The 25858-nt window shown below is 50.2% G+C and overlaps 9 protein-coding genes across 9 annotated transcripts; 6 read left to right on the top strand and 3 right to left on the bottom strand.

The window, feature by feature from the left end:
- Positions 1-1601: 1601 nt before the first annotated feature.
- Positions 1602-3658, top strand: Z518_10860 (uncharacterized protein; the record flags this gene model as incomplete). Its single annotated transcript, XM_013411691.1, has 3 exons — positions 1602-1727; positions 1787-3075; positions 3130-3658. The coding sequence occupies 3 exons, from the start codon at positions 1602-1604 to the stop codon at positions 3656-3658; spliced, it is 1944 nt and encodes a 647-aa protein (XP_013267145.1).
- Positions 3659-4066: 408 nt separating this feature from the next.
- Positions 4067-5272, top strand: Z518_10859 (uncharacterized protein; the record flags this gene model as incomplete). Its single annotated transcript, XM_013411690.1, has 1 exon — positions 4067-5272. One exon carries the CDS (start codon positions 4067-4069, stop codon positions 5270-5272), a length of 1206 nt encoding a protein of 401 aa, XP_013267144.1.
- A 400-nt stretch (positions 5273-5672) lies between these two features.
- Positions 5673-8322, bottom strand: Z518_10858 (uncharacterized protein; the record flags this gene model as incomplete). The annotated part of the gene is made up of 4 exons (XM_013411689.1): positions 5673-5899; positions 5946-8022; positions 8070-8171; positions 8236-8322. 4 exons carry the CDS (start codon positions 8320-8322, stop codon positions 5673-5675), a joined length of 2493 nt encoding a protein of 830 aa, XP_013267143.1.
- A 608-nt stretch (positions 8323-8930) lies between these two features.
- Positions 8931-11624, bottom strand: Z518_10857 (uncharacterized protein; the record flags this gene model as incomplete). Its single annotated transcript, XM_013411688.1, has 1 exon — positions 8931-11624. The coding sequence occupies one exon, from the start codon at positions 11622-11624 to the stop codon at positions 8931-8933; it is 2694 nt and encodes an 897-aa protein (XP_013267142.1).
- Positions 11625-13231: 1607 nt separating this feature from the next.
- Positions 13232-13783, top strand: Z518_10856 (uncharacterized protein; the record flags this gene model as incomplete). Its single annotated transcript, XM_013411687.1, has 1 exon — positions 13232-13783. One exon carries the CDS (start codon positions 13232-13234, stop codon positions 13781-13783), a length of 552 nt encoding a protein of 183 aa, XP_013267141.1.
- Positions 13784-14053: 270 nt separating this feature from the next.
- On the top strand, positions 14054-15423 carry Z518_10855 (uncharacterized protein; the record flags this gene model as incomplete). Its single annotated transcript, XM_013411686.1, has 2 exons — positions 14054-14098; positions 14167-15423. 2 exons carry the CDS (start codon positions 14054-14056, stop codon positions 15421-15423), a joined length of 1302 nt encoding a protein of 433 aa, XP_013267140.1.
- A 2948-nt stretch (positions 15424-18371) lies between these two features.
- Z518_10854 (uncharacterized protein) lies at positions 18372-19388 on the top strand (the record flags this gene model as incomplete). The annotated part of the gene is made up of 1 exon (XM_013411685.1): positions 18372-19388. One exon carries the CDS (start codon positions 18372-18374, stop codon positions 19386-19388), a length of 1017 nt encoding a protein of 338 aa, XP_013267139.1.
- Positions 19389-19662: 274 nt separating this feature from the next.
- Z518_10853 (uncharacterized protein) lies at positions 19663-19866 on the top strand (the record flags this gene model as incomplete). The annotated part of the gene is made up of 1 exon (XM_013411684.1): positions 19663-19866. The coding sequence occupies one exon, from the start codon at positions 19663-19665 to the stop codon at positions 19864-19866; it is 204 nt and encodes a 67-aa protein (XP_013267138.1).
- Positions 19867-21372: 1506 nt separating this feature from the next.
- Z518_10852 (uncharacterized protein) lies at positions 21373-24801 on the bottom strand (the record flags this gene model as incomplete). The annotated part of the gene is made up of 2 exons (XM_013411683.1): positions 21373-24509; positions 24570-24801. 2 exons carry the CDS (start codon positions 24799-24801, stop codon positions 21373-21375), a joined length of 3369 nt encoding a protein of 1122 aa, XP_013267137.1.
- Positions 24802-25858: the final 1057 nt, after the last annotated feature.

Here is a 25858-nt window from a genome sequence, read left to right as displayed (position 1 = left end):
GACACTACTCCTTAACATAGTAAATTCGACCACCTGTTACCCATATTGTCTCTGCTATTTTTGGGTTCAGCCAAGACGTATTAGGATATTGAAGATTCGGTTCAAATGGCCGTCCTGCTGTCATGGTGATGAGAGTATGACAAAATCCAACAGCCAGATTCGAACTGCCGGAATCCCTTTCTCTTCCAAGGCATCCTCGTTACTTTGCAGGAAGTGAAAGCCTGCTGCCAGTCTCTTTTTCGGAAGAGATCGAGGATCTTGCTATATCATCCATCCAAAACCCTATCAATAATGGGTCGAACATGGCCGCGTTCCCGTTGAGCCGGCTTCACTGTGTCGGCTCTGGGTTGTGTGTTGAAAGAAAATGCAGTGGAATAATAAATGACGGGTAGGTTTTGCCCTGTGACATCGAGGGCTGCCATTGACCAGCCTTCTCAAGTAAGCATGTCGAAACCCTTTCAGTGAACTGCTGTTTTCGCCTTTTTTTTTTCAAGCTGATCGCCTCAACCGGTTCGATCTCAGGGATTGCCTCGGAGCTTTGTCAGGGCCCCAAATGTTTGATTGGCGAAGCCTCTCCTTTTGTCTTTGATAACAAGCGCTGAGGACCCTTTTTCTCCTCTTGCACATTGAGGATGTCATGAGGCCACAACAAGGCGGTCGTTTTGCCGCCAGCGACTTTGTCTGCATTCTTCACCACGCTTTATACTGACATTTATCTTTGTGATCATGAAGATCACTTTCTCCTTGTCGCCATCTTTGCCGCGGCGATAGCTTACCTAGGATATTTCAAATCATTCTTCGTGGGAAGCCGGACATGTATTTTAGTGCTAGATTTTATCCTAAGGGCGTGGAGATTCGTCAGATGTTCTTCAAAGGCATGCATTGAATCCACCCAGGAGATGTGTTTGGCGCAAACGCGTAGATGGCGACAGCCGATAGCAGAACCTAGAGAACCGTCGACACACCCAGCATCATGACGGTCATGTCATAATCACTTGACAGTCGATGTGTGCTTTTGCGATAGAAGAGCAGCATAAAGGCAGCAGATCGGTGTGGTAGTCAACCTCGAGTGAATGAACACCTTTTCTTCTGTACGCGTTTGGGCTCTGCCGTACCAGATCAATATCGCCGTAATACCGAAGATCATCAACCTCAACTGGGAAATGAAGAAGTATGGATTTTGGATGGACGGTGACGTACCGGCTGCCAGGAGTCACCAGGAGGTTGTACTCTCTGGCGTCGACCACAAGGCTCTGCTCCCCGGATTTTGCAGAATTGGTACTGTTTGATAAGTCCATCTCGGCTGGACAAACAATTACCTGCGCCACAACGGCCCTAATCACAAAACCCCACCGCTATCTGGCATTGGCCCCAAAGATAAATCCTCTCGAATCCTTCGGCATTGGAACATCCTTGCCGCCAACTAACCAGAAGTGGACATCAGGCGTTCCGCCATGAAACGGCGGGTCCCTTTAATTCAGAAAACGGCAAATGAGGCTGCAAAATCCTTCAGGTGGCTCGCAGAAGCTGCCAAAATAATGGGCCCAGCGGAGAAGCTCCCGCTATATTCATCGACGGGATTCAGGTCGACAGCCTTCGCAATGGCAAGTTCTCTCACGAAAGTTATCTTCGGTTATGGGAAACTGGAGTCTGGATCATGGAAAACTCAAATCGAGGAAGCCGCAGGTGGTCTCAATCTCGCAGTACTCCTCCCCGTCTCCGAAATCGTAAAATCAATACTTGCCTGGAGTGTCGAAGATTGAAAAGAAGATGCTCAAGGACCCAGCCATGTGTTCATTGCCAAAAGACTTCAAGAACTTGCGTCTTCCATGTCCCTTCAACAAACTATACCTCCACACCGACCGCTGATCCAAGCAGCGTTCCTGAGCAACAAGACTCTGTGGGATCATACCGAGAAGAATGCGACAACCCCAAGGCCTCGGAAGCGACCATCCATGCAGCAAATCGAAAACCGCCAGACATATGTCTTCGAATTGGAAAGCTGAGCATCACTGATCGCATCGGCGGTATGCTCAGAGCAAATTATGTGGAATCCCTCGAAGATTTGTTGCAGGAGAAAGTACACCTCCTTGAGGCCAGCGATCAGTTCTCCGCTCCAGTGGTCGCTTGGTTCAAACCGCATTCTTCTCTCCCTCTAGGCCAGCTGTATTCCGCCAATAAGAATCAGACAATTGAGATTGACGTCTCGGAAGAGCAAAGGCAGGCCCTTCTTGACCGGTACTTTGTCTCGGTACACCCTGTCTGCTCCGTGGCCTCGAGAAATGATCTTCTCGCAGACGACCCTGTGGCAGACGCCCTCCGTTGGGCGATGTTCTACGCAGCTGCGGTCAGCATGCCACTGCTTGAAAGTCAAAAATTATTCGGCATGTCGAAAGACTCGCTGGTCAAGAAGCTCAAAAAATCCGCGGAAGATGCTCTCAGCAAAGCCGATATTGTCACCCATTTGGATTTGAGATTGTTCCAGGCCCTTGTGATCTATCTTACTCCACAGTTTCTGTCGGAGGTATCCCGCTCCCATTCAGTATATATTGCAGCAGTTATCCGTCATTTTCAAATCGCAGGGTTCGACCAGGACGCCGAACAGGATACCGATGCTGTTCGTCAGACCAAACGACATCTTTGGCAGCATTTATTATTTCTCAATATTCGAGCAATCGAGGCTGTGGGTCCTGAACGCACCGTCATTGATGATCCGTACTCGTTAATGCCCGAGCTCGATGAATATCGATATGAAACAGCCTCTGAATCATTCAATTCCGATTGCATCTTGGCTCTCATCCGATATGAATGTTATCGAATACATCGAATTATATTTCGAGAAAGAGAAAATTTCAAAAGAGGAAGATCGACGTTTGTTTCATTTTTGGGAACGCTGGAGCAGCTAAAGCTGCATGTTCAAACAAAATATCTCGACCATCTTGATGAGAGAATCCCATTACACAAATATGCAGGTTTGGTAGGAAAGCTGCTTTTGGCCAGAAGCGATGGAATGACCATTCATTCGCAGCGTGTGAGATGGCAACTTCCTAATGAGGGTCTCAATTTGAGAGAAAGGTTAGTCCTTGAACATATTCGGGATGTAGTGAAAAAAATACTCACGTTTTCCAGAGCAATTCAATCCGGCCTTGATGTGTGTGAAACTGCGGTCTTACTGGAGACCGACCCAGATCTTGCTAATTGGGCCTGGTATGCCCCAGCATATCAACAATACCACAGCATACTCTTTCTTCTGGTCTCAATCTACCAAACACCAGAGCTGCCGGAGGGCGACAGGATCATGACCATGATCGATCATGTTTTCGGACCGTCAACCGTGTCATCAGGCCAGATTCGGAGCATGACAGTGCTAAAGGCCCTCAAAGATAACATGGCATCGTTTCTTGCCGCGGTGGGCTCACCCAACTACAGGCTCCCGCGCGGAAAACCGCCACACCAACCTGGTCCTCATATGCTGACTCCGCCCACGGATAGCTTGACAGTTGCACAAGGTAGCACAGTCGGTGATCAAAATCTGACCTATTTCGATGTCGACAGTATGAGTCCTTCGATCACGGCTGAAGATATTTGGTGGCCGTGGCCTCCTCAAATGCCACTTCTGGAACAAGGAGATTCATTTGGACCCTTCGACACATTTTAACTGCAGCCACGGAGTCAACATGACGGAATATCCGGCGGAATGAAAGTCATGATTCGCGCGATCGTTCTTGTGAGCGGGTTTAAGCGGCTGGTTGCTGAGCCTTGTTGCTAATGGGAGAGATGTTAAAGCCGCTGGCCGGGTGTCTGTATTGCGGGATCTTTGTTGCAAGGTTCGGCTTGAAGCCGCCTGTGCAAGATCATATACGTTTCTCATTTTGTGATGTCTAATGCACTTACGAACCCGAGGAGCCAAATGTTAACAAATTTGTGAGAGATCGATAAAGGGTCCTACACTCCGCCGTACCCGTTCGCTTCTGTGGATCAAAGTCATGTAAGCGCATCCACTTTACGCGCTCGAACACGTTCTCGAAAATCAAATTCTCCATGAGTACCACTCATATCACCAATCATGCCCGCGTCCTCTGCGATCCAACAATCTCTCAGTTCTCTTCTCCCAACGCATGCACAAAAACTCCCCGCCCAACTTACGCACCTCTGTGAATCCCTCCTCGCCCAATCCCGCCAACGGGCATGCCACTTAAAACCAGAAGAAGAAATCGCCCGCGCCTATGCATGCTGCGAGATTGCCTGCAAACGACTCCGCGCACAATGCCGCTTACCCGCCACCCAGCCCGGCGGTGCACCCTGCAAACCGACTCTGTATGAGAAGCTGGTGATGTTCTTGGAGAGGGTATTAGATGAAGACCCCCTTACGACAACGCCACAATCCGGGCGAAACTTAAAGAGGACCGCCGATGGAGTGTTCAAGGGCGCTGAGACAAGTCAAACTGGAACTCCATCAAAGAATCCAGCTCGAAATGGATTCCTGGGAAAGTTGAAAGCGAGCGCCAATAGTACAACGAAGAACACTGATGTCGATGGAGCTGGGACCGAGGCACCAAGTTTCACTATGCCATCGATACGCAGGTTGTGCAAGACGTTCAAAACCCCCCTCCTCGCACCGCACGTGTACACGGGCGCCTGCGTTGTCCTGAAGCTCGCAGAGCTTTGGCCACAAAGTCAAGATGAGGATGAAGAGCCACGAGACACAGAGTCGTTGAAAGAGACCGTGACAGGCCTCTTGATCGCGCTGTACCTCATGACCCTCACGCGCATGCAGACGGCCAAAATGACCACGTCCGTGTACAAGAGCACATGTTCGAAGTCTGTTGAGGAGCTAGACTACAAGCCGGGCACTGCGGGCGTAGAACTGTGGATCCGCCGGATCAACCGCGAGGGATACTGCCGCAGGCAAGACTGGTGGGCAAGCGTTCCTGAGTCGGTGTTTAAATTCGATCCTCACGGTACAAGTGGAGGGGCTCGGACGATCCATGAAGACAGCGAGGACGATGACGATGAAGAGCCATTTCCCTCAGCCGCGAGAAAACGGCAAGTCACGGGCCCGGCGCGAAGAAACGGGGTTGATGAAGAGGACGACGATCCCGAAGGCATCCTCCTTCCTGGTTTGGCTACAATGATGCAAGACGCGGTGGATTTTCTGACTCCTGAGCACACGGAAGCCCACAATGCGTGGAAGAAACAGTTCCTCAAGCGATTGGATAAATTGGATAAAACCCCCGCAGGTAGGCTTGGAAGGACCGTGGTTGTTAAATAGCAAACAATGTTTTATCATAATCTTCAGAAGTCAGATCGGATCACGTCAAGGGGATGAGCGGAATGTTTTTCGATATGACATTTTGGCCATAAGTGCCAACTATATTACCTTCGCTTCCACTCCAGGATCTTATCTCACCTTGACAGGTAAATTGTCAGCCCAAATCTATACGAAACCCCGACCGCGCCCGTTTTCACTCCATTTTCATTCCTTTTTAGGGGGTATCATATTTTCAGAGTATATATCATACAGTCACACCGATGTGAAGCGAAGCTTTCAACTGACTAACACATTCTTCCTGTCTGCTAAGTGACTTTCCTGTCAATATATTTCCTCGATTGTGAATTCAGACATCGCTTGTCAGCATACAGCACAAAAGAACAGCACATTGGCTGTCCTCTCATGTGTCACCAATACCCACGTCCTCTCCCCCTATCACCTCCTCGTCCACCTCTGCCTCCTCCCCGCCGACAACCATAACCGCCACGACCACCACGTCCCCTGCCGCTGTGCTGTCCATGATCACCACCACCTCCTTCTCTTCGAGACTGGTTTTGATGATGTTGTAAGGACCCTGCACTCTCCGGCCTCGGCCCTTGCCGCATTCTAAAATCCCGCTCATCTTCTCTAATGTCAAACTTATTCTCGATCCCGATCAACTCGCAGAATGCACTTGTCTGAGGATTCGTCATTTCACGCGGCATCTCGTTCGGACCAACTTTCAGCTCTGGATCATATACGGGCGCCGTGATGCTGAAGTTCTCTGGAACTTGCAGCTGTCCTGGCTTCACGACACGTTCCTTGATCCATTCTTGCTCCTTGATGATTTGCTCACGGTACCATGTGTCACCACGGTGAGGGGCCACTTTGTCAGTCGGATTACCACCGAGAGACAACTCCGGGGCGAAGACGCGCAGGATAGCTAGCCATTCAGGGTCGTAGGAGAGTTTGAGGGGACGTTTGACTTGTCTGGCAGGAGAGGTGATTGAGTTGACGGTGAGGAGTTGGAGGAATTCTTGGAATGGTTCGCATTTGCCTAGAGCAAGGAAATGAGTGGTCTTGTTGGTTATTGCTTCCGGGAATGGTAGTGGTGGAGATATTTCGGTCTTTTCGGTCTGTGTGAAGTTGCTGGACAAAGCGGCCAGTTGGGCGCGCATTTCTTCGGACACTTCGTTCTCCGGATCGACCGTCGTCGTTGATTGCGTGGCGCTGCGTTCGAGGTCATTTCCAGTTGCTGGGGATGTTTCGGGTTGGAAGACTTTTGCTCTAGGATTGGACTCTAAAGTCAACGAGTTTCTTGAAGACGCCGGAGAGCCTAGCGACCCTTGCTTTGGTCCTATTGGAGACGACGTGCCAGACATTGGTGTGAAGGATGATGCTTGGGGCTTCAATTTGACACCACCATCCTCACTTTGACCAGACATACTGGTCGAAACGTCCTCCTCGGTATTTCCGACAACAGGCACCGTTGAAGGGGTGGCTCCATGGACCGAGAGAGGTTTTGCTTGAGGGGTGGCTAAATTTTCTGCAGCAATAACTGTAGCGTCGTCATCATCACTCATATCGATGTCGATTGCGTCCGGATTGTTAACCGCAACTTGGGATCCTGTCCCAACACTTGCACTATTGCCATCCATCGAGGTTTCAGGGACGGTGTGCTCAGCAGATGTATCCTTCTGGCGGCCGACATTGTCCCCAGGGTTTCCCAGTCGCTGTCTCTTAGTAGGTCTGGAGAAGAATGCCCCATCGAGGTTTGGGGTTGGTGCTGAATTCGCACTTCCTGTTGAACTCGCTTGGGCATGAGTCGTCTCAACAACCGTCCTATCAAAGCCATCTCTAGTCTCAACTTTCTTGAATGTTTCTTGATAATCGATTTTGGGAGAAAACTTGGTACCGACTCTCTCTTCTTCCCGACGCTCGTTTTCTCTTTCACGCAAAATCCTTTCTCTTTCTTTGGCGTCTTCTTGCTGAACAGTTGCGCCGAAGAGTTGCCATGCTGAAGTTGGGACTCGATCTTCGGCCTTCGGGGTGTTCGTGCTAGAGGCCATCGAAGGTACATTTGCCCGCTCCTCGTTGGCGCCGCTTTTGCCTTGCTCATCACTAGATTCGGAGATGTTGAGAGGGAGTGTCGGCTTTGACACTGCAGGTTCATCGGCTTTGTCATGATGAAGAATGGCGCTGAACTTGGTATGGAGATGTGCGGAGAACCAATACAGAGGCCTTAGGCGATCCAAGCACTGTCTTGCGGCGACACTTCCCAGCTTGCCTGTTCTTGAATCATTTTCGAAGCCGCGTTTGTTTCGGAACAGCCAGCCATAGTCTCCATGCATCTCAATCCCATTTGGCCAGTCATGGGAAAGACCTATGTCGACTTGGGTAGACAGAGACAACAGCTTTCTGACATCTAATTCTCGGACATGATAGATGCTACCGGTTTCTTCTCGGTTGTATGGCAGTCGTTCGAAGTGAGGTTTGCGGTAATCGTATCCCTTCCATATTCCGGTTAGTCCGGCAATTCTGAGAGGACCAAATTGAATGACATTGGCCGCTCCGAGGTAGTAGATGTTTGGTGCGACCCAACCACCGTAGTACAGTTCGAAGAGGTGGTTGCTCGCTTCGTGGTTTCCGCCGATGAAGATTGTCAGGTAAGGTGCAGTCCTAGCGCCACTGTAGTATTCGTGGAAGTCGGCCATACGTCTGTATTTCGGTGGCATTGAGGTGACATTGAGGTCGTGCTGGTTTCTCACTGCCTGAAAGTCTTTAGTCACCCAGCGGAGTAACTCGTCACAGAACAAACCTGAAAATCACCACCAATTATCAAAAGATCGACACCGTCCCAACCTTTAACCCGACATGCTTCATTCACCGAAGCATAGATGGCATGGAGAACACCATGACCCTGTGAAGATGAAGAATTGTTAGTCGAGTCCAGCCGCTGGTCCTGGTATGGTTCGGGAACTCACACATCCCTCAACCGCGATTCTGACACCCCCTTGTGCGTCACTTTCATTGGAAGACATTGCGCTAGTGATATTGACAGTTTCAGACATCGTGAGTCGGTGAATGCTCCTTTGTTCACTCTTCCAGGTGCGAAGTATTGATGTTTCCGTATCAAACTCGAGACAGTAGGAAGAATCAAAGAGAAAAGGTCTGAAGAGACCGTAGCGGAGGCCGCCGGCCCCATTTATGGTATAGCATGCACATTCATTCTACAGTATACTGTAGATACCGAATGAGCGAAGGATGTCCGAAGACTAGGCCATGCAAGAAGTAAAATTCGAGGTTGGCCGGACACTGCGCCCAAGCTACACATACTATACCGTAGACTTGGCGTTCCCATTACGGCGATCCATTTGCGCAACTTTTGTTCTCACAGAGTTACAGGAGCAAAGGAGGGGGCTATTGGACTTCATCTTCCGATCCGAATAAACTCTCTGGACGGGTCCGGTCTGCCTTGAGGCGGATCACGTCCCCAAAGTGCTCTGAAGGTCGAGAAACTGGCCGCCCGGCCTCAAAGAACGCCGTGCCACACTCTCAACGAAAATGCTCCAATTTGATCAAAATGAACATCAAGCGGGAATTCACATTTGACATAGAATGGCAGGAATATGATTTCATCATTGAGATATCCACCATTGCCTTATTCTCAAGTTGCTATCTAGGTAAAAGTTGCGCTATCCCCTTGGCTGGGATTCCGTATCTCCTGAAGGCGTTCAGAAAACGACAAGGCCGTGAGATATGCCATGTCTGATTTGCGACCAAGATCGAAAAGAGCCCTGATACAATTAGCGCAATTATAGTAGAGTGTGTCGAAATCATCAGCTCCACACCACTTTATTGAAGAGGAGTTGGTTGATTGAAAGTCCGAAAGCCATCTTAGGAATTGATTGGTAGCCCTTGCAAAACATCGGATCAAGATCTCTGTCCATGGCTCCGTGAGAAGTGCACCCTGACTGACAGTGAAATGGAAATTTCCCGTATGTTGGAAACTAGAATCCTGTCGTGGTCGCCCAACTCGACAGATATCGGCGACTTGAAGCGCACTTGTCTTCCTCATCTCAAAAACTAGTCGGCATGATTGTCGAAGAGCGCCATAAAGATTGTCCCCTTTTTGAAGTTTGTCAATTTCCTCAATACAATCGGAAAGCAAAAAAACAGCCAGGTGCCAATGTCCAAGTAAAACGGAGTACCATGACTGAATGCGGGGAGGAAGCTCTTCATGATGTTGAATGCATGTAATCATGAATTCACCGTAAGATTTGTTCCAATGCTCATAAACTGTCAAGGCATCAACTATTCCGGTCTCGATTTTCCGAGCCGGAGCTCTCCTGAAGAGAAGATTTCGGAGTCGTCTTGCTTTACGGTATAAGAGCACCTTGACCGGGGCCGCATCTGACAGAAGTGCTGAGGCATATTCCTCGGAGAACGGCCAAGGTGAGTCATTCGTTGACTTTGTCGTCTCTCCCCTTCGAAGGAAGAGCATACCCCAAGGCGTGGAATCCAAATCATCGGTGTCCAAATGTGGAAGAGAAGAAGAAGGACCATCGCTAGCTGATCCCGAACCATAGACTGTTGATGGTGGGTTAAAGGGAGGTTGATTTGGATTCTCCACTCGCAGGATGAGCGAATCTTCATCCGAGACAATGAATGGCCGTCTATACAAAGCAGCAACAAGTGTATCGCACATCATGACCATCCAAAATAGGAGATTGAAGGATTTGCGATCCGTGATGCTTATTGGGTCGACTGCTTGAGGACCAAGACTTGCGTCTCTCCGCTCCAACTTGACACGTTTTTCGGAGAGTTGTAATAGCGCCGACTCCAGATGTATGGGCCGGCCCTGAAGTTCCAGCAGATCCTTCAGCTCTTCAATGTCTCCAGGATCTTCAGGGTATCTGCCAAAGGCGTGAGGTGGAGGACCCCAACTGCCATAGTTCTCCGAGTCCGGGGTGTAATTCATCTCTATTCCACCGCCACTTGGACTAGTTTGAAGGCTGTTTCCCCTTCGGGCCCGCAGTCTTCTGATCTTTGCATGGTAATCTCGTTGCAGTGGCTTTTGTGTGAAAGAAAAGATCAGTTGCGCAAAAAGAACTCGAAAAGAATCGAGGCCGGCTGTCTCTTGCAGTAGTCGGTGAACATCGTTCCATAACATTTCTTGGATTGATCGATCAAAGTTGGTCGGCGTCTTTTCCTCCGGAACAGTGGAACGACCGTCTATCAAATCACTCAGAATGTCGCCACTCCGGGCGTTTGCCGTGGATTCTGTGCTGGTGTTTGCTGTGTGTGACCACTGGGATGAGAATGCCATGATAGCAGCTTTGAGGGCCCGCGAAGCGGCCTGGTTCTCCCGGGGAGTCAAGGGTCGATCACGAAGGATACAGGATGGCCGATCCAACTGACAGATTCGCGAAACTATGCAGTTCGCCCAGGATATCGGACGGGGACTCTCCACGGATTCCTTGAGGGGCGACTGGGGCTCGATGATGCCTTCATAAGTATACGGGCATGTCCGTTCTGTCAACCAACAAGATAATGCGTTCTCCATGGTATCCTGATATATTCGAGTCAAGCTCTCCGATATCAAAAATTTATTGGTTTTCTCAGCTAAAAGATGGACCAATGTGTCAGAAGATGGGTCAGGTAAAGTCGAGGATTTCCGTCGCAAGGCAGATTCATTGTCCTCCCCCTCGATGGTGTCCTTTCTCGCTGGCCGGCCGTCGCTGTACATTGAATGACCCATGGAAAAGACAGTGCTTGGTGCATCCTCGAGATCATGATCGTAGTACGACAATTGTGCAGGATCGACATCGTGGACTTCCGGGACTGGATTGAGGCTCATTGTTTTATCTGTATGGCCTAATCCTCCCTCAAACGTGGTCGCATCAGGCCAGCTCTCAATTAACTCTGACCCAGGGAACAGGCCTTGGGATTCCCCCCGAAGAACGCGAGTTACGTGGGATGATGTCGTCTCTGGGAAATCGGCACTGCCTGATGATAATGTGCGACCGTGGGAGGATTGATCTGAGACATGGAAAACATTGGTCGTGAAAACGGAGTTTTGGCCTGGACTAGATCTATCATCCACGGCGACATGCTCTCGCGCCGGACTCCTCCATGGGAGGCTTTTCGCCGATAATTTTGTCGAATTCTTCGCAACAGTTCGCCGGACCTTTTCGAAAGTGCATTCTTTCCCTGTCCTCGCACAATTAGAACAGACCTCTTCTCGGACACGCCCAGTAGCATCGCAAGCCCGTTTGCTACGGCGGCAAGGATCACAACAATGATTCTGGCGGCGGCGAGGTTTGGTGACCGGTCTGAGGGACGTCGCTGGAGTATGGACAAGAGTTGACATGTTGGAGATAGCAAACGACACAGCGATCAAATCTGCGCGAGGAGATGAAGGTACCATAGAGGCGGGGTTGGAGAGGCAGATTTCGTTCTGGAAGTAGAAGGAACAAGCCGGATTGAAGACCCAAGGGATGGACCCATTAAATTGGCATCAGCATGGGCTCAACGCATCATCCCTCAACCCGAGGGGCCCCAGACCAAATTCCCCAAGCGCCCCGCAATGGCATTCATTCCCCTCCATCCCGTGTTCCCAACAAAGTGGCGCGAGATGCATCCTGAAGCCAATACATCCACTGCCTGTCCGGGTAGAGAACTTTCGGAATGTTTGGCCTCTGCAGGAGAGACTCGCAAAATGATTTCTTGAAATGGGGCTAATTGGACGTCTCATGTTATTCTGGATAAATTTTACGGAGGAAGGGCTCATGCATGAAAGAGATTTTGTGTCGCTCTCCGACTAAGTGTTCAATTGCCCCGCGAACAGGTCGCTCATATGGCCATTTTGAATATAGGAGTTGAACCCATAGATGAAGAGTGCCCCAGGTGGGAAGCAAACATCTTGTGTTGAGGCGCCGCTAAACCTTAAAGCCACACTCTTCACGATCTTGAGAATAGGCTCGATGAGACCACTGAAACCGAGGGAACGCAAAACCATGAACTAGGGGTTTGTGGAATGTCTCGTTAGCCGTATTCCAGTTTCCCGATGCTCGATCATTACCCAAACCTGAAATGTAGGGAATTGAGTTGCGGCCCAGAGGTCTTTCAAATTATTCTCCGCCGGTGCAGGTAACGAAGCTCAGCAGGATTCCCCGACTGACTGCATAGTGTCGCGGTGTTATAGCTGGTTCTACACCGGCATCTTGATTTTGTTTTGACTTTTCAAGTGTAGCGTTAGAGGTCATTGCGAATAGAAAGACTGCATTCGGCCAGATATTTAAGCCTATCTATTTTTCGTGTCGAGCCTTGAGAGAAATAGAAAACATCACGCATTAAAAGTGCCCCCATGGACGTTTGCTCGCAAGCGAGACTTTACCATCCCACTCGGGCCCGAGGACGCAAGGTCTTCGCCTATCGTCAATTTGTGGCGAGACCGCGGGAGAGGTTCATCAAGAACGTAGGATCATCAGAACACTTGACTCTTCAACAGCTGAATGAAGCTTGAACGGTTGCAAGAGTTCGATCGTCTCGGGCCAGGATGTTGAGAAACGTGCCATGGCTAGCGTAAGTGTCGAAGACTGAGTGTCTCTGCGGGAGGCTGGGCTCCCCAACGAGACTTGCCAAGGACACTCTCCTTTGTCCAAGCAGGGAGCTAAACTTGAAATGTCTTTGTAAGTGTCTCACAAACATCCTCATCGGTCTCGAACGGGCGTTTGCATCATCTCAAACATTTGGATGGAGTCTTCTTGATGAACTGTCCACGCCTTTTGCGGCCCCTTTTTCATCCTATATCCGGCAAGATCAGAGTCTAGCAGAGGCCACGTCAGAAGATGTTGAAGACCACTGGCTATCGACAGAACCGGGTAAGGAACGAATACATCCGTGAATATCAACTTTGAAGAGAGGAACTCGAATTCTTGCACATTGATATCAAATCAATGCAATATTCAGCACAAGATGACGGAAGCGCAAGACGTGAGAAGAAGATTTTTGCAAAACGCTGCTCGGACTGTGTTCCTTTCCAGTCCCTCAACGTCGAGGCATCTGTTGACGCAAAGCGTTGAAGTCACGATTTCGCGGACTCTGAATTCTCGAACTATCCCAAGAAAGGCGTGTGAAGCATGCGGAAATCTGCTGTTGTCAGGATGGACGGCCTCTTCGAGGTTTACAACGAGAAGGGCCAAGCACAACGCAAAAGTCATCCCCCCGGCAGGACTCCGAAAGGAAAACCTACATCATCGATGCTCAGTCTGCCACAGAGTTACGAAAGAGGCCGTTGATCCAGAATTCAATCCTAGGAACAAAAAGATACCAACAGCGACGGTCCCCAACAAGCAGCGTGAAGAAGCCCCATGCTCCAACGCTATTCCAGAGAAGTCCAACAAATCCAACAGCAAGAAAAGAGCCAAGGCCAGGAAAGACTGCGAAGGGCTACAGGCTCTTCTTGACAAAAGCAAGCGGAGCAAGAGCACTCCAAGCCTCAACCTAATGGACTTGATGAAGAAATGATAATCACAACACAGAGGGCCGAATGATGCCCCGACCGGGCTGTGACACGCGGAGATTTGGGGCTACACTAGCACCCGTCCTCCCGCAGCCCAACCCAAACCTTAAAAAGGCTCGGCAGACGTTGATCGTTCAGCGTCATTCGAAATTTTGTTTCGAGAAGGGCCTCTTCTCTCCTCGCCCCGCCACACACATAAACAGAACAACAAATTGCTGAAGACATAGAAGCTACACCCATACTCATGGCCGCATCTACTGCCCCCGAGGTGGTCCATGCGGATCCCAACGAGACGGGAGTTTATGAAATTGAAAGTTTATGTATGAATTGTCGGGACGAGGCAAGTCTCTTGATCTGGATTCGATGAAAATTTTTCTGACTGTCCCAGGGTATCACTCGTATTCTACCTATCAAGATTCCTTTCTTCAAAGAAATTCTACTCGAGTCCTTTTCGTGCGACCATTGTGGCTGGAAAAATAATACCGTTAAAAGCGCCGGCCAAATACAAGAGAAAGGATCGAAATACACTTTCAGGCTGGACAAAATGGAGGATTTTCAGAGACAGATCGTTCGGAGTGACACGGGCATCTTTCGATTGGAGGATATCGATCTTGAAATGCCACCTGCGCCTGGACAGCTGACCAATTTGGAGAGCATCATCTTGAAAATCAAAACGGATTTGGAATACGACCAGCCGACTAGAAAAGGGACCAGCCTTGAACTTTACCATGCCCTCGAAATGATCATTCAGAAATTGCAAACCATGCTGGATGGCAACGGGTTTCCCTTTACAGTTTCAGTGGATGATATTTCCGGTAACTCCTTCATCGAACCCTCGCCTGAAGACAAAGACTCCAAATACACCAGAACCGACTACTTCCGTACCCACGAACAAAATGCACAGCTGGGATTGGGAGCGGATGATGACGCTGAAAACACCGATGGTGGTGGAATGGAGGGCGTCAGTATTGTCGATAATGAAGTCTACGAACTCCATGCTGAATGCCCCGCCTGCTCGAAACCATGTACCGTCAACATGAAGAAGACCAACATTCCTCATTTCAAAGAGGTCATCATCATCGCCACTGTGTGTGGGCACTGCGGTTACAGAACAAACGACGTTAAAACCGGCGGAGCAGTTCCGGAAAAAGGAAAACGAATCACATTGGAGATCAAGACAATAGAAGACATGTCCCGTGATATTCTGAAGTCGGAGACTTGTGTCTTGAAAAGTCTCGACCTTGGCTTGGAAGTGCAACCTGGAACGCTTGGCGGCCGCTTCACTACCGTGGAGGGCCTGCTTACTCAGGTTCGCGACCAACTTCACGGGCAAATTTTTGACGTCGGCAATGAAGATCTCGTGGGAGGTGATTCAATGTCAGATGAGACCAGATCAAGATGGGACCAGTTTTTCGGCAAGTTGGACCGAGCGATCAAAGCCGAATTCCCATACTCGATTACACTAGAGGATCCACTCGCCAATTCATTCGTGCAGAAGAATGTGGACTCTGGTGAGGATCCTCAAATCATGACGGAAGAATATGAGCGGACAGAGGAGGAGATGGAAGATCTCGGTCTAAAGGATATGAAGACCGAGGGATATGAAAATGAAAACGGCGATGGAAAGGTCCCAGCCACTCAATGACCGGCAGGGAAACGCCAAACCTCGTGAAACGAATCGGATGTATACCAATCTGCAAAACCCCACACTGGGCCGATTTCGAAATGCTTTTCACTACAGCCGCCTGGGCACAACACGACTCAGATTCGGTGTCCACCCTACTTCTTTCTGGGTCCGGCCTGTTGCCAAAGAATGAATTCCAAGTCAATAGTCAAGAGGCTGTGTCGACATGACTGAAGGGGTATTGTTGATGACAGCTATGGTCGCAATGAGAGGGTGCACCTGGGTGAGAAAGGGGGGAACTTGAAGTCGATAATATCGGACGCTTGGGGGTGAGAAAATTCCAGATCGCCCAATGATGTGACATTACGCCTTATCTGCGGTAGCCCACGGCTTGCAAAATTATGATGACTGAAATTGGTACCCACCACGTTTTGAAGGATTTCGTCCTCACTAATAAAAAGAGTGTCCAATGTACCGGCTCAGCTGATGGGAGAGTCGAAACCGACACCGACATTGGGTCATTTCTTTGCGAGACCGGTATGCAATCACGATCCTTTGGAGCGAAAACTGTTGTCAAGATGAAAGTGGCAGACTCACGTCCAGGTCTGTGGATCGAATTCCCCCTACGCCGCATACGAAGCCAACTTGGGTAAAGAGTTACCAGAAGATTCCAGGCAGAAAAGGGCAACATACTAAGGAGGGATTCCAAATGGCATTTTTGGCTAGCAGTCGTCGTCAGATCACCTCCTCAAGCTCCCCGCAGCAGTCAACAACCCTTCTTCGACGACCCACGAGTCCGGATTGGGAAATGTGAGGTCTGAAGCTTCTGGGGCAAATTGGCGCATTTGCTCTGCGGGAGATCTGCATACGAGGCCACATGTATTAATGCTTTCTCCAGGGACGCCATGTGTTCTAGAATCCGGTCAAGTATCTTTCTGGATTGCTTCTTCAACCAACATTCTAGCAAGCCGTGTCGGCTTGAAATTGCGAGCTGACCCTGTCTGTTGATTCGGTGTGCCTCAATCAGAGCAGACCGACCTGTTGACAAATTGCCAGAAGAGGGTTTTGTGAAGGCCCTTTAATGGTTTGGTGGTCCATCAGAAGTGAGAGATCAACATCCTGCGCTGTCAACCATTCGCTCTTTTCGAGTTTATATTACAAAAATTGAAGCTACTTCAGACCAGGCACTACAGTTCAATATGCAACCTTTGTTCATACAGTCTTGGCCATCCGAAGGTCGTATTCTCAAATCCCCGTACCCCCAAGCGGCGATTCTTGGAGAAGAGAAACATCCTAACTAATGGCGCGGCAAATTTAACTTCATTTGGTGAGGGGGAATACCCTTGACACAGCCCCTTTCTTCTCTTTGGCTCTGCTTGACGCTTCGATACAAGGATCGACTTGTCGTTGGCCATCATGTTGTGACATAATGACTTGCTCGGTGTTCGGAACATCAAATGATGGCCTAGATGCCTTCGTCCCTTTTTGGGACCCAAAGTATTACGCCTGGTGCTAATAATTTCCAGTGGATTACGCACCATACAATACGAAAGGCATCGTTATGATAGCATCAATCCCAAGTTCATCGTCACATGTATAATCTTATTCCGGAAGGACTCCGGAGTACAGGATAAATGACCTATTATTAATATTGGCACCAGCCCTTAAGGCCCAGCTTCCACCAAGGACAACTAAAACTGGACGGAGATCGGATCCTGTCTCTCCTTTCTTGCGACAACAATTTCGCCCTCAGATTGACCCGACAAGGCTGTTGGAGAAGTATTCAAACTTATTTTCTTGGAATGGTCCGACCCAAAAGGATGGACGAGTTCTCGTGGTAGGTCAATCTGCCTGCAGTCTCAACACCAAGGATACTTGGTATTGTGTCAAGACACCGAACCAAGCCATTGACTGAGCGGCTCTGGGTTCACGAGATCTCTAGCAAAAATCGCCGGAAGGTAATTGATACCCATGCTCAGAAGGAACAAGACTCCACAAACGTTTGAACGTGATTTCGGGTCCACGAATCTAGGAGAGTCGAAAGAAGATTCAGCTTCGGGCGAGATCAGCTGGGAAGGAGTGCTGCAAAATTTCGGGCCTCGAAGCCTATTGTCACAAGTCTCAGGACCATGTGACTCAAGTCATAAATTATTCATCCTGGTCTGCATGGGATTGACAAGATGGCACTTTCGAAATGACCTACTCAATGGCACGATTATCATCATCTTCTGAGGAACAAATTTCAAAACATGCAGTTCAGATCGCTCCGAGATATTTCGTGGACGATCGTCTCCTCGGGCTTTGGAGTCGGATGGAATTAGTGTTGGGAGCCCATCCAAGTTTTGAAAGTTCTATATTGCACCAAACCTCGACTCGCGGTCTAGTGTGTCAATGGCTGTGGGCGGGCGGATACATAGGAATGTCCTGGAAGGGTTACCTGACCTCAATCAGCGCGTGAGAGTCTCGAATGAGAATGCGGAAGCAATCACCAATTAGCAGATGACTCTAGATGGTGTTCCAATGCAATAATACCTCAAAGGGAAAGTAGTGAAGGTCCATATGCTGGCGGTCTCCGGCTGAAACTCGGTTGCACCTCGTATTTTGCTCGTATTCTTGGTGAATGACTTCATACAAAAAAGATTAAGCTTCTTTGCAACCTCTTCCTCGTACCCGGAACATGTCGCCTACCTACTCAGGATGATGATTCATAGTTTTCAGACAAAGTCTTCCATGTTTTGTTAGACCTCGGCTCCGGAAGCGGATGTGGTAATACTTGTATTTGTATCGACATTGACAATGCGTGCGCAGTCAAAGGACACGACCTTCTCAGACGTCTACATCCACATCTTTTATCGACCTCTAGTTAGTTAGGCAGCTTTTGCCGTCAATCCATACGTTTCGCGGGCCCCGAAGACCCCTTGGGCTGCTACTGGACACGAAAGAGCAAAAGAGGACAAAGGGGATAGAACATGTCCAATGGCGCCTCCTCCGCCAACACGTCAGTTAAGAGTTCCAAAAAGGCGCACCCGACCTTCCACTTCTTCGCTGGCCTGCTCTCAGGCGTCTCGAGCGCCGTGCTCCTTCAACCTGCCGACCTCCTGAAAACCCGTGTGCAGCAATCCCGGGCCTCGTCACTCGTCCCCGTTCTCCGCTCCCTCCTCTCCGGCCCACACCCGATCACTAGTCTCTGGCGCGGCACTCTCCCTTCGGCCCTGCGCACCGGCTTCGGGTCCGCGCTATACTTCACATCGCTGAGCTCGCTGAGACAGATCGTCGCCAATAACACTGCAAAATTCTCTTCTACAGATCATGGGGCAATAGCAAATAAGAGCAGCTCTGTCCTGCCTAAGCTGTCCAATATGCAAAACTTGATCACCGGCGCCACGGCACGGGTCTTCGCAGGCTTCATCCTCATGCCCGTGACCGTTATAAAGGTACGGTACGAATCGGATCTGTACGCGTACAAGTCGCTCGCGTCGGCGTCTCGATCTATCTACGCACAAGAAGGACTCCGGGGATTCTTCTCAGGGTTTGGCGCTACGGCAGTCCGCGACGCGCCTTATGCGGGCCTCTACGTCGTCTTCTATGAAGCGAGTAAGAGCCGTTTAAACAGGGCCTTCTCAGCCACGGCCTCTTCCTCAAAGGCCACTGCGGGCGGCGGTGGCAAGGGTCCTTCCTCGGCAACGTCCGCCACAATCAATGCCTCCAGCGGCGTGATAGCCGCAGGATTAGCGACGAGTATCACGAACCCATTCGATGCAGTGAAGACACGTCTGCAGCTGATGCCAGCCAAGTATGGCAATATGCTGAAAGCGACGCGATTGATGCTCAAAGAGGACGGGGTGAAGAGCTTCTTCGACGGACTTGGGCTCAGGATGGGTCGAAAGGCGCTGAGTTCCGCGCTTGCCTGGACTGTGTACGAGGAACTCATTGGTCAGGCGGAGAGGTTCGTCGCGAGGCATGATGAGGGTAGGGCTGTGGTTTGAACACAATGGAACACGAACAGAAAAGTCTCGGTTGTTGGTTTTCTCCTCTCCTTTTTTTTCCCCTTTCCCTTTTCTTTTTCCTCTTCTTTCTTTTAACCTCTCCTCTTTCTCTTTCTACGCTCCTACTCCCATCATTTGTTCGAAGTAGATTACCATGCCAAAAGTTGTCTCTTAGGGGTTTCGGTCTGATATGTACTTTACAAAAATAGCTCAATATGTCACTGGGCCTGGTGTGGCTCTCTTACCTTATCACGCGAAAAATGCCCTTGAAATGATGTCGACAGGTATGTTTACAACGAAGACCCGGGATATTGTACAATTGATCGACGAGCTTTGGATCTGGAACAATGTCCACGTTCGACATTCCATCGAGCAAAGTCTGGCGTGGAATGGTATAACGAAGGATCAGCAGACTCCTAAAGCCGCAGAAGACGCAAACAGGCAAGCTACCAATCTCCTGAAAACGCTGCAGCCGTAGACCGAGAAGAACTAGAGGGAGTCAGTCTGGTTGGCGAGGATGTGCCCACACTCGCAGACTTCGCCATGGCGGCGGCGAGCTCTTCCTTGGAAGAGATGTATGGGATGTACTTATTTGGAGGGGTTCAACGCAATGAAGGCGTGGTGGAAAACGATATCAGGCGAGTGAGTGGCTCGTGACCGAGGAGGATATTGGAAGAATGGAAAAAGAAGGCCTTGAGAATCTCATGCGACAACTATCACGAGCGACTGAGGCCCACTGATTCACTAACGAGAGATTTCGTCGATGATGGAAACAGATGCTCTTGACTGTGCCAATTTACCTGCGCATACAGCTTTGATAATTACAGTGTGTTCCCGTTTCAATTGTCGTTTTATCACGGTTTCGTCGTTATATCGTCGATACGATCTCACGTCGCCTTAGAGATCTGTTTGAAATACGTTGGGTGGTCCTTACATATTTTATATGTGGAATCAAAATCCTATTGGGTGAATAATATAGCACGTCCACTGGTGATATATCTTACAAGAACATGACGAGGCCCAACTGGGTGGTATGTTAAATACCACAACCCGAGACGCAGACAGCAGTCAGATCTGACATGTCAATGCTTTCCGCATTAAACGTCCGGTTGAACCATTAGGGCCAAGTCCAGCACATGCCATCGCCGGTGAAACCCTTTGTATTCAAGGTCAACCGTCGCTGGCCGACAGCCAACCATCCACAATTGCGTACAGATCGACAATAGAGGACGATAGTCCCAGCTTCGAGTGTGTAAATGATGTTGTTGACCACCGACCGCATCATAGATCTCCACAAGGCTTACCACTTCCCGTTGGGGAGAAAAGCCCTCTTTCTCCTCTACCTTGGCTTTTGCATTGGCCCCCGACAAAACCGGCCAAAGTGAAAAGCAACTTCACTCGACCAGGGTTCTTGCCACACCGCCAGAAAGGAATGTCGGAAGATTCAAAAAAAAAAAAACCCTCAGAAATCGAGTTCCAGGGCAAGACAAAGAGAAAAAGCTGTAGTTCCAAAAGTAACGTATCTCATTCGTTGCATTGTGTTTGTGATATGTTGCAGTATGTCGGTACCAAGTTCTGTAAGTTTGCTGACATGTTGAGCCGTAGTGACAAGACCAGTATATGATATAAATATGACATAACCAAAAACACAACAGATTGGGTATCAGATAGCCGCCTGCTTGAACGCACATGAAAATCAATAAATCATTCCAAAGTCATGCACAGCAGAGACAAACAAACCAATATGGACATGCATCAAACACACAGGGAGAAGAGTTTCGTCTCGTCGTCATGCAAATACCCAAATCATCCGGATCCCGGCTGTGCAGTATGCTGTACAGTGCAGTATTTGCCAATCCCGTTCCCACTCGTCCCGTGCCGTTTTCCCAAATTTTTGATTTCCGGTTGCCCATTCCATCAATTAAAAGCCACACGCCAGAGGCGTGCATATCGAGATTAGTGCGAAAGATATTGTCCTCGATACCTATACTCTTGCTGCATTGGCCACGGTGAGATGCCCCCGGCTGCCCTCACGATAAATAACTGGACGGGAATGTCCATTTCCATTCCCATGGCCATAGCCATTGGAATTGCCCAGGGAGAAGTCTGAGTTTGACAACCCACTGCTTCCAGGGCCCACAATTCTGTCTTCTTCAACACCTTGGAGTTTCAAGCATGCATTGCCCAGCAATCCGGCAGCTTCATGGGTCAACTCCCACCTAGTGCTTTCAAACGACTCCTTCAAAATCATCAGAAGACCGAGGCATCGATTCTTTCCCTTGACGTTCTCTAGATCATCGGGAGCCCTTACCCCCGCCACTCGATTGAGGTATTCGCGCATGTCCTGTTCTTTCTGAAGATATGTGGCGAAATCTTCTTCCCGTGGGGGCGGCTTGATCGGTCCTTCCAGAGCAAATCCGTAGCACCAGACGACCAGGGCGGAGATGTAGAGTACCCAGGGGCGATTCAACAGAAAATCATCTCGAGCCACATATTGATTCTGCTCAAAGGCCTGAGGGAGAATCGGGCTGGCATGGCCATATAAGCGACTGTTGAGGCCGTCTATGCCGTCATCCGGTGGTATCAGAACTTGGGTAATAAATTTTAGAGCGTAGAATGCCGCATCTCGTGCTGACGCTTTAGTTGCCCAGCGTTCAATCTTTTCCCGAATCACGCTGTAGTCCTTAGGGGTGATGGAACGCCCCAGAAGTCGATTAGCGCCGGCGAAGACTTGACAATCGACAACATCGACATGTGCGGCGATGTGGGCGAGGTGATGCAAGACGGTTCGGGATTCGAAGATATTTTCATCGTCCACCGGTCGAAGGAGGCTGTGAAGTGGCGCTGCCGGAGTCCTCAATGGCGACGACGGGGCCGGAGTGGCTTCGGCCAGAGCTTCATCGAAATCTCGTTTCCAATTGTCAAATGCGCGCAGCAGGGTTCCTTTCCACTTGTCTGGACCGCCAAAAGAATTTGCCGTTCGTGGTCCGAGCGAAGAAATTTGCAGATCACGTTGTGTCATGTGCCAAGAAACTGAGAGTAAACCGGCCATGATGATAGTCCGTCCGAAAGAGTTTGTGCGCACCCTCTGCCCATTCAACGTTTTCTTGAGACCATCAAGGAACATGGTGGGTTTGATCCCGTTCGTCTGTAACGATGACTGGACCCGACCTGCTTCTGCAGGAGAAACCGCGGACCAAAGACCCTCGTCACACGGTAAGGGTAACCGCATTTCATGCGCAACCATTTTTGCCGCGTGACCAAACATCGTGGCATGGATAGAATCAATCACGAATGCTCCAAAGGCGGCACGGCGTGTTGCTTCCGTGGTGATCCAACGGTACCAAGACTCTTCCGATTTTGTGGATTCACTTCCTAAAAAGGGAACCGATATCTTTCCAGTATCTTGTTCGCCTCGGAGACTGGGGGGTGAATCGGACGCGGATCGACCTAGCAGGGAGCTTCCTCGTCGCATCAAGGTCAACGTGGAGTCGTGGTGAATGTGCGCTCTCTCATGCAATGCCCTGGTGGCGTACATCTTTTCGTAGACCTCGATGAGTAGTAGGGTCTGGAATACCCACAATTTAGCAGGCGGTCTGAAATCTGCGTCTCGTATAATCTCCCAGCGAATATGCCACGCGACAAAGTTGGCAAATTCCGCGGCAGAATCGGTCAAGGACGTGCCATATGCTTTGTCCAACGTGGCAGCGCCAATTGCAATGACCGCCAGGAGCAGCAAGTTTGGGGTCCGATCGGCCGAAAAGGTTGGTTTGTGCAATATGGGTAGCTGCGCATGTTGATGATACCAGTAAGAGCCAATGTAGGTGTGCATCATTCGCAGACTTAGGATATGACCGTCGCTATCGATATCTCCCTCGAAAACCGAATCTTTTCGCTTCTTGACGGCGTCGTGCGGACGTTCGATGAATTGGGTCTGCATTAGGTCGAGAAGTTCCTGGCGTTTGGACTCGGACATTATATATTGGCTGGTGGCAGTTGAATCGAGGATGCTGGTCACACTCATCGGATGCTGTAATGTATTTGTTGGGTACGTATTGCTGGAAATCGGGCTTTGAGACACGTAAGGACCTTGCATCGTCTGTGTATCGTGCCCGCTGTAACCAGGTACATAATTGGGAGGCGAGAAATCCGTAGAGCCAGACTGGGCATCGTTGAAGAGCCACTGTGTAAAGTCATCCGCGACGGCAAAGGGTGTCTGGTTGTATTCATCGCCGCCGAAGACGGGGAATCCGTAACCAGCATTGACATCAATATTGGACATGCTCGTGCTCATCACCGGGTACGGATAAGGATCGCCCCTTGTCAGTCCGTGAGTGACCGCGGCGGCAAAGGCGGCGTCTGCAGCTCGGGACGCGCCTGCAGATTGGTATCCCGCTGAAGAATAGGCCGCGGCGGACGCCATGTCCACTTGCTGCATGTAGGTATTCGAGGCATTTCTATCCATCGCACCCTCAGAATTCGATTTTACCGGCTGGAGGGTGGTAGCGGATGAGGATGAATATTGTCGGACGGGAGATTGCGGGACATTGGGCCCCGACATCCTGTCTCTGGGTTGCGTTTGGGCGTAGGGGACCTGGGCCCGATTCAGATCCCCGGTGTTGAAACTCTCTCTCCGGACCATGGTCGGCCATGATACGGATTCTTGTTTTTGCACGGGACTCAAAGGATTGCTCCCGTTGCTGGTGGTCCGGTGCAAGGGAGGCTCTGGCTTGGCCATTACCGTCTGCGGCGTGGGTGGATGAAATCGCGGTTCGGTCGATGCTGTCGAGGGAGAGACAGTACTGCTGGAAATACGAGAATGCTGTTTGAAATTGCCGGCATCAGGATGGTATCCGGGCGGCACACCAAGGGGTGGTCCCTCTTGTTGAGGGCTCTTCATGTTCGGGGCCGACATGTGGTATTTGGGGGCCTGACCGAGGTGTTGTTGACGAGGGATCGGAGGCACGGCCTGGTGGTTTGTGGACTGGGCAAAGGCATCTCGTTTATGCAGTTGAGATCCATGGGTTGTGTGTCGCTCTCGGTGTCGAATACAAAGATCTTGCCGCACGAAGTATCTGCTGCATTCTGGGTAGTCACAACGGTAGATAGTTTTAGGGGTGTCTTTTGTACAAGTCAGATTGATCGATCAGCAAGGAAAAAGGGGTAGTCGTCAACACTCACGATTCAGCTGGTGTCGGTAGAGATGCTCTGCACGGGAATAGCTTTTACCGCATCCCTCATGTTTACACTCGAATTTTTTGTCTGGATTCGGTTTTGTAACTCTCCTCTTCTTCTTTGGCGGCTCTCCCGGGGGGTTTCCAGGGCCGTTTGGTCCGACGGGACCTTCCTCCGATGAAACATTTGGTGCGCACATATCATGTTCTGTCTTGTAGATGGTATCCCCGTCTGCCATTGTGACAAACGTCGATTTCCCGCCTTAAGCCTCGCAACTTTGACACTGAAAGGGCCGGCAGGCTGAGGAAGAGAATCTCATGGGGCCTTAACCATCATCGGAAGACGACGGTCAGCACTGCAAGTTTCACGGTTGAACTCGGACACGAGGGAAGACAGCCTGGGGAAGCCAGGCCACTATGACCGTGGCGGCCGATAACAAGCGCGGGCGGAGGGTAAGTTCGCGACAGGAGTGACAGAACCAAGACAGTGTCGCGGCTGATGTGATCGAATACGCTTTCTCCTCGGTGGCAGCAGTGTGTCTCTACGAGGGATGGTGGCTTTGGATCTGCTCAAGTTGGTCTCTTTTGGCGTCAACGGTATGGACCCGACACTTCAGTAGACAGTGAGAGACGGCCTTTTTGCGCCGACTAGGATAACTTGAGGGGGATGCGGGAGGGGATTCGAGATAGTTGCGGGATGCAATTTGCGATAGAGTGGTTTTCCCTTAATGCAGGTACCGGGGCGCACAGGATGAGTTCTGTTCAGGTGATCTCGGAGGTCAAGGTTCGTGGAAAACGGGGAGACGCCTGATTGCTTTTTCTGCTCCTCATGGCCCCGTGGCGAGACTGGAGAAGTTTGATGCTGCCGGGACCGAGCGAAGGGGCTGGCGAGATAGGTTGATGAGCGTTGTTTTCTTCTGTACGGGAACACTTGGGGGAGGGGCGAGGTTGGGTCTAGGTTGCAGTTATGCTTCCCTCTGGCGACATGGGCGAAGGAGGATCAGGCTAAATCAATCTGGTAATGAGAGGCCCGTCGCGCATGGCGGAGTGCATGGGACCAGTCAGAGACACGAGGATGGAGGACGGGGTTCAACTTGGGGTGCCGATCGAGGATTTGCAGATGCAAGAGGACGCGGGATGAAGGGTGCTGTATGGACAATGGGAGCGGGCGGTGGGTGGGAGGATAAAAAAGCACGACGTGGTGAAGTCAAATACAGAGGGCTCAACAGTCAAATTTGCAAAGGCAAATGAGGAGTGAGGAGAGGAGAGGAAGAGAGGAGGGGGGGGGGGGGGGGG

This window comes from Rhinocladiella mackenziei (genome assembly GCF_000835555.1).
Source record: "Rhinocladiella mackenziei CBS 650.93 unplaced genomic scaffold supercont1.10, whole genome shotgun sequence".
Lineage (NCBI taxonomy): Eukaryota > Fungi > Ascomycota > Eurotiomycetes > Chaetothyriales > Herpotrichiellaceae > Rhinocladiella > Rhinocladiella mackenziei.
Note: the sequence above shows the minus strand (reverse complement) of the source record. Positions and strands in the feature narration are given on the sequence as shown.